This window comes from Theobroma cacao, chromosome 10 (genome assembly GCF_053813885.1).
Source record: "Theobroma cacao isolate CCN51 chromosome 10, ASM5381388v1, whole genome shotgun sequence".
Lineage (NCBI taxonomy): Eukaryota > Viridiplantae > Streptophyta > Magnoliopsida > Malvales > Malvaceae > Theobroma > Theobroma cacao.
In genome coordinates, this window is record NC_142648.1 from 25,893,451 (window position 1) to 25,906,732 (window position 13,282).

At 34.9% G+C, this 13,282-nt stretch overlaps 1 protein-coding gene across 1 annotated transcript; it reads right to left on the minus strand.

Annotated features, from left to right (window-relative positions):
- Positions 1-561: 561 nt before the first annotated feature.
- LOC18587232 (glycoside hydrolase family 2 protein) lies at positions 562-12,728 on the minus strand. The gene is made up of 17 exons (XM_007010933.3): positions 12,388-12,728; positions 11,257-11,496; positions 10,325-10,471; positions 9,573-9,651; positions 8,624-8,807; positions 7,686-7,751; positions 6,544-6,783; positions 5,988-6,194; positions 5,572-5,875; positions 4,912-5,071; positions 4,648-4,756; positions 3,705-3,840; positions 3,535-3,590; positions 3,149-3,448; positions 2,930-3,052; positions 1,611-2,300; positions 562-1,003 (listed from the first exon to the last, which is right to left on the minus strand). Exons 1-17 carry the CDS (start codon positions 12,518-12,520, stop codon positions 833-835), a joined length of 3,345 nt encoding a protein of 1,114 aa, XP_007010995.3. The 5' UTR covers positions 12,521-12,728; the 3' UTR covers positions 562-832.
- Between the last annotated feature and the right edge of the window lie 554 nt (positions 12,729-13,282).

The window sequence follows — 13,282 nt, forward strand, 5'->3', positions numbered from 1 at the left end:
ATATTTATAATTATCATGAATTACATTTTTATCAAAAAACTTTTCCAGAACCGAGAGGTGTTTCTTTCAAAAATAATTGTTGTTTATTATACTTTTGGTGAGATTTATACCATATGAATTGCTGTCATATATTAATTTCATATTACTATTCATGAATTATTTTTGTCTTTTCATGGATTATTTGTTTGATGTTACGTTTTTACGATGCTATCATTTACATTAACGGAATTTATTTCGTGAAATATTTCAATCCCATTACTTTTTTCTATTTAAAATCAACAAAATTGAAAGTGTAATAATAAATTTCAATAAAATTAAAATACAATGAAAAATTTCACATTAAATCATAGTATAATAACAAATTTCACCTTTATCATCGTCCAATTCATTCTTAAGTCCTATAAATAATGTGCAAGTAACCAATAAATACCCTATTCTCCTCAAAGAAGAACACCTTTACAAAAAAAATTGAGAAAAAAAAAAAAAGAACACAAGAGGAAACAGTTAAATTGATAAAAACAATTAAAATGTGAATCTCAAATCTTAATTTGCAAGGACATAAACTGATTAGTAGATCTTACTACTTTCATATGATTTATTTATATAATATAATTTGCTAGTGTATTTTGTTTGCTATGCCTTCCTAGCAGCCCAAAACTACAAGCAAGAAATAAGTTCAAAGATTAATAACTAAAAGACACAAGCCAACCGAATTATCATTCTTACAAAAAAAAAAAAAAGGAAAAGTCAATGAAAGCAGCTTATTAGTCAACTAGATACATTCTCATGACTTCAATATTTCGGAATTACCAGCAAACCCAAAAGGATGGACTCAATTTTGAAGTTGGGATTTGTAGATGTTTTGGCCGGAGGTAGCTGCAGTGACCGGACACAACCTGATAGAGAATGAGTATGGCACAGCCGGAATCAGATACTTTTCATGTACACAGGGTGTCCAGCTATCATCTCCGCCTATTCCCATGTGCTTGTGGTCAAGATGCACCTGCAAAACAATGAAAATTAACATGACAAGGTCACGTTGGCTGATAGATAAGGGGAAGGAATGAGATCCGAGTGAAGATTAAATAAAATGATAAAAGTAATTAGCAACAATATGCGAGTATAGATGCACAAGACATCCAAAAATCTAAGCCCTGAGACACCTTCAATTCATTGACAATTTGACATGTATTGTGGTATTTGCGCATGTATGTACATATGTACGTATATGAAAAAGGGATATAGCCTATATCGACAGGGATCTTACCATTACCGTTTCTCAGAATATGACCTGTATATAAAAGCGTTAGATTTTTAATGTTGTTCTTATGATCACAAATCCAGAGTGGACGGCTTCAATCAAGAAAGGGGGATTGGAAATGAATATGGTTAGATTCTCAGAAGACTGCAATTAAACATAACTCCTAGTATTTCTTTACCATACAATTTTCTGATAACCTTGTTTTCTTTATGGAACTAACTCTTGTTAATAAATGCATGCAATGTGTTAGAAAGAGAGCATAACAAGGCTACTGACAGATCTGTTACACCTTAGAAGATTTTAACTGGTATAGGTTCGTTTAACCTAAAATCAGGGAAACAAAAATTACCTCAATGCTATCCCCTTTGATAAGCTCTTCATTGCGTGTTGCCCGGTCAAGCTCTGTTGTGCTGTAATAACTTGCATTCATTTGCATAGGTGGAGATTTGCCATAAGTTGAAGCATAAATTCCATATCCATCCTTGTTTTGAAATGTCACCCATCTGACATCTGCCCTACCCCCAGATTCCCCAGGAACAATGTAAGGAACATGCATGTCATCCACTGTCTGCTCATAAACCCCAACTTGGGCAGCTGCTTTTCGATCTGGATAACACTCAAATGGCCCTCTTCCATACCATTTAACCTGGTCCACTGATTTTTCCAGGTGAAATTCAACTCCAACACGTGGTAAAGGAGGAAGACTAGAACTTGGTTTTACATTGGAGTCAATAATGATGTCACCAGAAGCATGGATTGTGTAAAGCATGTCAATTTCGACTAAAGCATCTGCTTTTTCCAACTCATTTAAAGGACCATTCTCACCCTTAGAAACACCAAGGTAAACAACCACTATTTTCACAGCATGGTCAGTCTTTTCTTGTATAGAACAGCTTTCTCTAAGGAAAACTATGTCATCCATATGCGCAGCTTTCCACCTAGAGTAATAACTACTCGGACCTCCCCCTTTGTCATTATCAGTGGGTGCTCGCCAAAAGCATGGAATTATGCCATTTTTCAATATTGAGACACCTTGAACCTGCAACTTTCCACTAATTGTTAGAACTTGCAATATTGTTTTAAAATAGTTAAGCGTGCAATGAAAGTTTATAAATATGAGGTAATAATTTCTGCTGAAAAGAGAGAAACTGAAAAAAACTTGAAGGTCTTCAATACATATTTCAAAAAAGGATCAAAAGTCCCCAAAACAAATTTCATTTTCAAGAATGCAGCAAGGGATTTGGTCACAAGAACAACTTGACTAAAACCCTCTCCCCATGTCACCGTCAGACCAAATAAAATACCACATAGTTCAGCAACCACAGTGGAAGAAATCCAAAACCCCTAGCAACAAACCATTATGATCTCTAATTAAAGCTTCTGCACCAAAAGGGCCTGGAATGCACTTCACATTGGCTTTAAGTTATAACACAAACTGCAACTTCTAGAATGTGCAACCCTTTTAAATTACTAACTGAAAATGTCAGGTCTTTGGTTCTAAAACCAAAATCCTCAAAGCATTTACGCGGAGAAAGACTTTGCAAATATATTTTGATTTACAAGATACAACGCTGGGTTTGCTTTATTGCCTTCTTCTGCTACTTTAGGAAACAAGCAAACATTAAAATAAAAGTGGGCAGTTAAAGAAAGGCCATAGGCTTAGATTACCTTCCAGCTGTCAAGACTTCCAGTTTTCACATTCAATGTAATTTCCCATAACTTCTGCTGGCTAATTCTGATATTATCCCCAAGAATTTCAGTGGAAAGGACATCATCTTTTGTTTTGATGATCTGAAGAGCAAAAAAGTAAAAGATTCAGCTGATTTGGTATAATACCTAACACCACAAACATAAAAAAAAAAAAAAAAGGAACAGAAGAGAACTTACATGAGGTACAATATCTCTTTTCGCCAGCAACTGGACTTGTGTAGATGAAACAACATGACCAGCGTCAACCCACCGTTTGGAGTGCAAAAGCTTAGCAGTGATTGTTAAAAATATTTCTTCAGCATCGGAGGAAGCCCATAGAGGATACCATGGACCTGACTTCCATTCTATATCATAACTGCTCTGGGGCTCTATTACTGGAAGAGAGAGAATTCCACATCCAAGTTCACAACCATCACCATGAGCAGCCCATTTGAGCTCCACTCCTTCAGTTGTCTCATAAAAATTAGTGTTCTTTATCTGCCAAGTTGAATTCCCACTAAATGTTAAAAACTGACAACACCACAAGCATGCAGAAACTGGAAAAAGAAAATATATTCGAGTACCTTAATCATGCTTTCGCCTATAGAAACCTTGATTGGTTGATAGACATACTTAACCTCTGCAAAGAATAATTGAGCATATAAGTGGTGATGCAATCAGACAACTGAAATACAGATATCTTAAAGAGGAAAGTGCTTCAGTAGTTTACAAATATGAAACTCAAGTAGGGTACCTTGTAAGGCAGGATGAGGAGTTCGATCGGGCCATGTAAGGCCATTCAAGCAAAAATTTAAATCATTGGGAGAATCCCCAAAGTCACCACCATATGCCCAATATTTACTACCATCTTCATTGTCCTTCAGTAGGCCCTATAAGCAGAATGGAAAATATTTAGTCATTCCAAAACATTATGCTGCAAGATAATGGGTAAAAGAAATGGAGGAAAAAGAAACTAAAGGAGATGAAATGGGAGCTTAGTACAAGACATAACTTGCACTTGGGTATTCAGACCAATGGTAGGGTGCGTGTATCCCTGCCCAATGAGCAAGGTTTGAATCCCCTCTCCCACAACAATCCTATCTTATAACAAAATACAAGAAATAACTTCACTAGCAGAGGAGCCAGTTGCAGTTGACCAACTAGAACCAGCCCCTAGCAAATCCCGTTTTAGGAGATAAATTAACCATAACAAACAAGGTACAAAAGGTCTTTATCTAACAACTCAGAAAAGATTACTCTGCTGTTGTAAGTAGCAGGTCATTTGCCTTGCAAAAACCAGGGTTTTGGTGCAAGAGATCTGCCACTACCTTTACACTGATATGTGCAAAATAATCATAACACAACTGAGCAAAGCCTTAATCCCAAACTAGTTGGTGATGTCAAAAGTACCATACTACACATTAGATGTCAAATAGCAAATACTACTTGTTCAGAAGAAAGCACAGACTGCAAGATATATTTCAATGTCTTGGTACTGGATTTAAGCATGAGACACATATATTAGAGTATGGCAATGCCTTCTTCCATTAAGACCACATTTTTTTAGTGTATGTTGAGTATTTCTTTTACTGCTTATAAAATAAATGGCATGTAACAGACACTGTTAAGTGAATTTAATCTTGGCATGACAGATAATTCTCCATATCTCTAAAGGCCCTTAAAAAAGAGTTCTCAACCTGGTCAACCCAATCCCATATAAAGCCACCTTGGAGGCCAAATATGTTATCAATTGCTTCCCAATATTCATGTATATTTCCATTGCTGTTTCCCATTGCATGTGAATACCTGCCATTATTGTAACAAATGACCTTGAATTAATATAATGGCATGGCTGTGAGAATGCATTACTGCAGTTTAAAGTTTTATTATAGAAAGTAAAACGAAAAGAATAAAGATAAAGAAGAAACGATTCAATATCAAGGAGATAAAGAGTCACATACTCGCACAATATCAAAGGACGTGTTTCATTTGGATCTTTTGCAATCTTCACTATGTCCCAGACACGCATATACATAGGGCATATAATATCGGTAGATGAGGTCCTGGACCCACCACCTTCATAATGGACTAGTCTTGAAGGATCCCTTCCACGAATCCATCCTAAATAAAGTCTCCACATCATTAAATGACAAGAGAAGAGATAACATACAAGGAGAATTAAGGTAACATATCCCTCAGGTTTGGTTAACATGATAATTAAACGCTGTCCTATAAGAGGGGCAAAATGAGAAACCTAATTGTGTTTTGACTTTGAGGAAATGACTCTAATTCTGGAGGTATGCAAAGAAGACAGTATTCTCAGAAACAAGGGCATAGCATAATCCTGAAATTTGAAGGTCTCTCTACCCAGAATATGATAACAGTTGGAGTGGGGGAAAAAGAAATAGAACTAATTGTGAAACTTCAAAAGTAGTGTACTAACACCTAAAGCCTTCCCAAAAGAGCATAGACTATTTTTCTAGTAAACATTTAGTTGGAAAGTCATGACGATGAAGATCATCATCATGATGATAATAAAAGAATCAGAAGAAGAAAAAACTCATAATAGTTACTTCCAGAGACTCCAAATTTAATGGTAAGTGTATAGCAGAATGTAGTACCAGCTGAAGCAGAATGATTAGGTCCATATCCAGACTCATTTCCTAAGGACCAAGAAAATATGCATGCATGATTTTTGTCCCTTTCCACCATGCCAATAACACGGTCCATCATTGCAGCGGCCCAACCAGGTTCCTGAGTAAGATGCTTCACATGTCCCGAAAGATCAAAACCATGCGTCTCAATATTGGCTTCATCTATCATATATATACCGAACAGGTCACACAACTCATACCAACGGGGATGTTGAGGATAGTGGCTGTTTCTCACAGCGTTGATATTGTTTTGCTTCATTACAACCAAATCCTGCAAGAAAAAAAGAATGAATATCTATCCCATGCATCCAATTCAGTCATCCATATTAGCTGCAACAAGCTGCCAGTAAGAGAAAACAGTTGAGAGAGAAAGAAGTCATTACTTTCACCATGCAAGACTCTATGTTTGTCTTCCCCAGACGTGGATGATGCTCATGCCTGTTCACACCTCTTATTACAACAGGATGCCCATTAACAAGCAATTGTTTTGGGGCTTTAGATACTTGTCTTACACCAACTAGGCATGATTCACAGTCAACTACGTTGCCAGATGCATCCTTAAGTATGATAACCAGTGTATACAAATTTGGCTGCAGGAAATGGCAACAAGCAAGTAATTAAAAATTCAGATGAAAACTGACAGAGATTATTGCTTATAACTAGTGTTATCACATCAACATTAAGAGTAAATCATGATATAGAATCCCCATAAGGCATAAGAAAGTGTGAAGAGAAACAAGCATTAACAGCACAACCACGTTCTACAGACTTTGAGCCCCACCCCTTCTGGCTGCCACCAAAAGAAGTGGAGAATCCTAGAGGATCTAGACTAGCAAGCCAGATAGAAAAAGGGAAGGAAGAATGCCAGTGTCTTTTAAGTTTAATGAATAAATATAATAGTATAAGCTTAAAATAATTTTGATTGACCAAGAATCTCACTTGTTCAGCAGACCACAGCTTGGGCTTTTCCAGTTTCCCCACAAGCACATAACCATGAAATCCTAGGGTTCCAGTCGGGACAGTTTTGAGCACTATGTTAGCCACATTCGAAGAAAGCAGATCAACATTTCCATCATGGTTGTACCAGACCCCAGCATCAAATAATGCAGCTTCTATGGTAAAGTCCGTAAGCACTTTGTCTTTACTCATTTCTCTTGAGCAATCTATTTTCACTTCAACCTGAGCAACATGTACATTTGATGCAATATATATTAAAAATTCAATATATTACAATTATCTATAATACATAAGTTCTAATGCACCTGAAACAATAAATAAATAAATAAATAACAAAAATGTATTAAGCTAATGAAATCAACAATGATATCTATTAGGTATAGTAAAAAACTGCAGTAGTTCCATGCACATTCAAATTAGTCGACAATTCCAAGTGCTCAAGCTTAAGCCTTAACAGATCTTCGAATCTAAGGCTAGTAGGCGTTATGGTCTTATCTTCATGGATAACCGCTTAGTAATTGCACTAAGCACAACTTTATGCATGATAAGAGTTTCACCACTCTTCTTAGATCCAAAATTTCCTACCTATGTGATAGAATGAAGTGGAAGGGTTTACGCATAGGCTCCTTCTTTTTCCTCTTTGATCCAACAGGCTTTTGTTTTATCACATCAGTGGCATAGCTCTATTCTAGTGTCAAAAGGGCCATGTTTTGCTTAATCACTGGCCACAAAACTGAACAAAGTTAAAATGAAGCTCCGCAAGTATGCAGCTATGGCAGTTGAATTAATTAGAAACTTCTGTAGGTTCAGTAGAACCATGGGTACACTTTCATCTTGTTATACCATGTCTCTCAACGTGATAAGTTGCAACACTTATGAATAGAGAAATTATCTAACAGCAAGCTTCACATAAGGGGAAAAATCAACTAGCTTGTATTAGCAGGCAACTTGATATCTCAATATGAGATGCACATACCAACAAGAAATATGATCACAGATGAACATAACTAGATCAAGTTCTTCATCCAACTGAAAACAACAAAGCCTGAACCCAAGGCACAAATAATTTTGCAATTAATATTCTGAAAAATGCCACAAATACTCTTGCCATGAGTAAATCTTACCTGTATATCAGCATAAGAAAAATTGTAAGCCAGGCTTGATTTGAAAAAGTAATCCGCTATGAAGACCTGCATAAAAATTAGAATTTCCTATTTTATTATGCAAGGATATACAAGATGACATTAAATGGGCCAAGGTTATGCAGCACCTAAAAGAAAAGAAAAGAAAATGACAAATCTGAGTATAAACCTACAAGATCAGGACTTAATGTTTCTTTTTCTTTCTCACAATAATTGGCACAAGGTTCTGAAAAGTGTTTGCTCCATAGGTGGTCAATCCAACTCTAAACTCTGCAAATTTCACAACACCACAGCCATCATAACTAAACTTTCCTCCTCTTAAGAAATCTACTTAAATGATTTGTCATCTTATTTTTTTTCATTTTTCATGTAATGACCTAAGTCATATGACAACTCTAACCCAGCTTAAATGATTTGTCATTTTATCATTCATCTAGATGCTCAAAGGACCAATCAACTTGAAGGTGACAAAATGCTAAAGCACTCCAGCCTTGAAAAAGAGATAAATTGCCAAAACTTTCCCAGCTAAACCGCCCAAGTAAATGCCTACTATTTCCTTCTAGAAACTTCATTCTAAGTTGCATAATCATCAGCGCACAAAAACTTCCAACTTATAACCAGATCTGCAATCAATTCTCCTGAGATATTCTTGCTATATAATTTAGTTTGTATTCATCAAATATAGATATATTTCAAGAACAACCTTATCACCAGGAAAATATACGCAATTCATGTTTTAAAAAAAAAAAAAAAGATGGAAAAGGAAAGCTGCAACAAAGAACTTAAAAAGTGTGCTGTCTTTGCAAATAGTTTGATACACATAGAAAGCTTCAAGTGCTTCCCTGTGACATATACTGTCCAAAAACTTATCGTAACAGTGAAAAATTAACAAAAGTAAAAAAGATGAAGAGAGTTATAACCTGTGGCTTAGAAAGGAGAAGCACATCACGGTGTATACCAGATAACCACCAATGATCTTGGTCTTCAAGGTAAGATCCATCACTCCATCTAAATACTTGAACAGCTAGAACATTCTTCTTGTCCGAATCACATGAATAACAATATTCTGTTATTTCAAACTCAGCGGGCAATCTACTATCCTGACTGGCCTAACACAATGGAAAAGAATTTGACAAAAGGTCCAAAAGACGATACCACATCAAACGCTCTAATAAAGGTTAACATGTGAAGCAGCTGGTTATTTATGCAACATAAACTGTCAAAATATTCTTATAAAATTATAATTGGAAGCTGCTTCACATGATATTTCTATATGAATAAAACAAGGCTCTCTGACAAGCTTGTGTGTGTGTGTCTTTTTATGTTTTCTTTCTTTCTCCTTTCCACAATTGATTTCCATAGATGTTAATATTCAACAACACCATAAAATTCTATCATAAATTTGATCTTTTTCATCCTTTATCTTACAGAAGGCTTCAATTAAAAAGAAACTATTTTGCTACCAACAATATTCATATAAAGTGCAATTTACGATCTTATGATATGTAGAAAATGATTGAGATTAAATTTTCTCAAATATGCAAATTGGGGTAAGCTATTAATAAAAATATTTTATGATTGACTTCTGACCAAGTCCCATGAAATTGTACCTGACTATAGATTGAGAATGGTGTCATTTAAAGTCAAACTTCTGCGAAATAGTACCTATTCCACATCACTACTTTAACTAGAATTATCTTAATTCATTCATAAAAAAACTTGTCTCCCATTTCTCATTTCTCATTTCTCTGTCATCTCTTGAATTCAGAACATTAAGAGTATTTGAACTCAGTTGACAACATTTCTATAAATGAGAAAACTTTCCCACATGACGTAAATAAAATACTACAGCAAGTATGCATTATATACCTGTATCCAACAGGGATCCCATTTATCCACGCACAGAAGGCAGAATCAACTGCTTCAAAGTGCAACAAAATCCTGCGACCTGTCAAATATCAAATAATATTTTATGAAGAGGTTGGTATCGTAGAATTTAAGGCAACAGAGTATCTAAAAGCAATAGTGATTCCAGATATTAAGAAAGGACTACAGGATAAAAATACTATGAATAGGTACATGAATTCACATTATCTTGCCTTAATAGTCTCAGAATTGTATTATTCGAAGCAGTGCACATGCTATGTGTCTACAGATGTGCATGTTTGCTTGCTTACACATATATATCTCCAACAATGATTACTGAAAAATATGCCTTGAGACACATAATCAGATTTCCCAAACAACCAATTTGGATAATCAGATTTCCCAAACAACCAATTTGGAAGTATAGAATCCAAAAAAGTAATTGTACAATTCAAAATGGTGCCAAAAAAAAACCTTTTGCATGACTGAAAATTCAATAACTATCAGAAAATGACCTAGTAAATTTAGGCACACATTTTAGAGATGCAGAAGGCATATGTTTGTAAGAAAAGAAAGTGAGAGAACTCGAACAAAACAAATATATAAACAGATGTGGAAGTTAAAACAACTCCAAAAGTTTCATTTAATGCATGCCAATCAAGAAGTGAAAACAGAATTAAAGAGAAAGTAACAACTGGAACATATTACCAGAACAATAACCCTCTATATTACCAAAACATTCAAATAGATCATACCCTGCCATTGTTCAGGAATGTGAAAGTATGTCCTGTAGCAGCCTGTAGGGTTATCTATAGGAACATGAGGAGGATCAAGCGGAATTGGATAAACAACATTTGTATAAATAGGCCGATCAAATCCATGCATTTGCCAATTGGAGGGAACTGTTTCAATTACAAGATAAACTTTATAAGAAAATGTTGTTTATGGTAATGATATTTAAAAATCAAAAGACAATTCAGAATAAAGAAATGACAATAAGGTTGAAGTACAACTGTGGAGCTCAAGAATAATAACAAATAAGATCATCAAAAAGAAAAAGTGATAAATATCCAAATATCAGTAAGCAATGCCTATCAAACAGTGGGCATCAAACTGCTTATCTCAACTCACAATTTGCCTATTAGATCATCCCTGACTGTGTAAGTTTTGAGCTGTGCCCAAGTGATTGTGCAACCCAGACCTGATTGAGGTGGGCTTCTTTTAGAAAAAAGGGGGATCAAATGGATTTCTATTAACTTACTACTTCTTTAACAATTACTAGAAAAAAATTAAAAAAGTGGTAGGGGCAATTAAAACCATACTTGTAAAACCCTTCATATTTTAATATCCTATCTAGTATTTAAGTAAGTTTTTACTGGGGAAAAAATATGTTATATTTGTTTAATAAAATAAAAGTAGCTCTACAGTAGTTTTTGTTAAGAAATTTCTGTCATTCTTTTTTCTGTGAAAAGCATATCTCTTCTCTTTTTTAATTTACAGTAAAGAGAAGGGGACGGACAAGGATTTGATTTGGGCATGGGATGGGATGCCAAAAACTGATACAACCAACCACCCTCCACCAAAGAGAAAACAAAAAGAAGAAAATAACAAAAACAAAAATATAAAATGTAGGATCAAGACAGGGTGAGAGCAGGAGAGATGAAGGATTTAAAATTGCATATCTTACCTGGCAAAGTTTCCCAATCAGAATCCTGAAATGCACTTTCATAAAAATTCTTTGGAACAGCATTAGGATTGGAAGCCAAGAAAAATTTCCAATAACCAGACAAAGACTTGACAAAAGGCAAGCCATTGACCCAAAAAGCAGCACTGTCAAGTGCTTTCTGAACGGCATCATCGTTCCAAACTGCAGTGTTGGATACTGAAAGATCCACTTTATTGCGTTCATACCAGTATCTAAGAGATCCTATCCGTACAACAGTGCATCAGAAATTCATAATTGAGAAGTTGAACAGGTAAATGAAACTTACACATCAAATCTCAGTTTACATGTCTACGGAAGCAACATAATTTCATAAGTAAATTAGATTCAGAGAACAAATGATCAAATTGCACTTGGTAACTTGGACCATCACCATGGATCAGGCTAACTCTTATGCGAGCAAAAATAAGGAGTTCATCCAAACCTCAAGTTCCTTTGCAACAACTTGCTAACATTCCATAATCAACAAATTGAAAAGCAAAAAATCTGAAGAACAAAAATTCAATCAAACATACATGGTATATACTGTGATCGACAATCAAGTTATTACGCAGAACCATCAGAACCAACTTCGGCAATCATTAGCTTGAATTGCATAACTAAAGCAACTAAAAAAAAGCACACTCTGAATGACAAGAAAATCTGAATATCAATCAAGAGTATTCAAATCAATTGCCACCAAATTATAGTAATTTACTCCCATAGCCATTTACTTGTCCTTCAAAATCAATCGAACCCAAAGCATAAAATCAGAATGAAAAAGCCAAAACTTCAAAAACACAACAAACAAAAAATAAGAATAATGATTAGGTGCTGATTGTAAACTCAACTAAATCCAGAACAGAAACAACAACAAACCTCAATATTTGATCAAAAAAAGATAAAACAAAGCAAACCCAAGTATCGATTGTTAATGGAAACATCAATGAATATAAGATTAGTAAACCAACATAGAAACGCAAGAATCACCGTAAGCATAAAATCTGACTATAGAAGTCAATGAAATACTAATTTTTAAGTCAAACTGAACTGAACCCAGAAATAAAACCAACAACAAAAATCAAATACTTTGATCAGATAAAAAAAGGAGTGAACCTTCAACAGATTCATGGCAATGCAAAGTAACATGAGGATCTCTTTTTCTCCATTTAAAAAAAGACTGATCTTCCCACACTTTGTAACCATTTTCTGATGGAAAAACAAGCTGTCCCACTATCAAAGAAGCCATTTTTTCACTAGTTCAGCATAAAGCGGAAGAAGAAGAAGTGTTTATCAAAGTGGTAGTTTAATGGGGTTATCTTCTTTTTCTTTTCTATAATATTATCTGTTCGAGTTTTTGCAACGCAACAAATGACAATCTTGTCGTCGTAGGCTGTCACTTGCCACGTTGGTAATGGGCTTGGAAAATAATGGCTGTGGGATACCAACATTATCCTTCATTCAATTTTGTTTATTTTCTTCCTTTTTTGTTTCAGTAAGAGAGGAAGAATATCTAATTCTGTTGAAGATGTTTCAGAAGATCTTAGATAATTGATCAAATTGAACCTTTAATTATTTTATTTCCTTCTTTCTCCCTCTTCATTTGCAATCCTTTCTATCAGACACAATAATGCTAAAAATTTTATGTTATGGATGTAAGGCACTATTTTAACTAACATTATCAAAAGTTAAGCAAATTTAGGGTGGACTTGGGCTATGGAATATGAATGTTGTATGGCATGGCAGTGCTGGGTTTTGATCATTTGCTGCCGATATCTGCACAAAGTTTTGTATTTCACCATAGTTGCCTACTTCATGCCTGTTTTATAATGAGACCCTTTGATGATTGTTTGAGAATGTCAAAAGCTATCCTTGTTCTTTTTCTTTTTCTTCTTCTGTCAAAAGCAATTCATGATTTCAAGTAATAGTATTTCATTGAGACGAGTGGCATTCAATATTCTCATAATTCATCCTGCAGCATAACTGGATCAACTATCATATAACGGATACG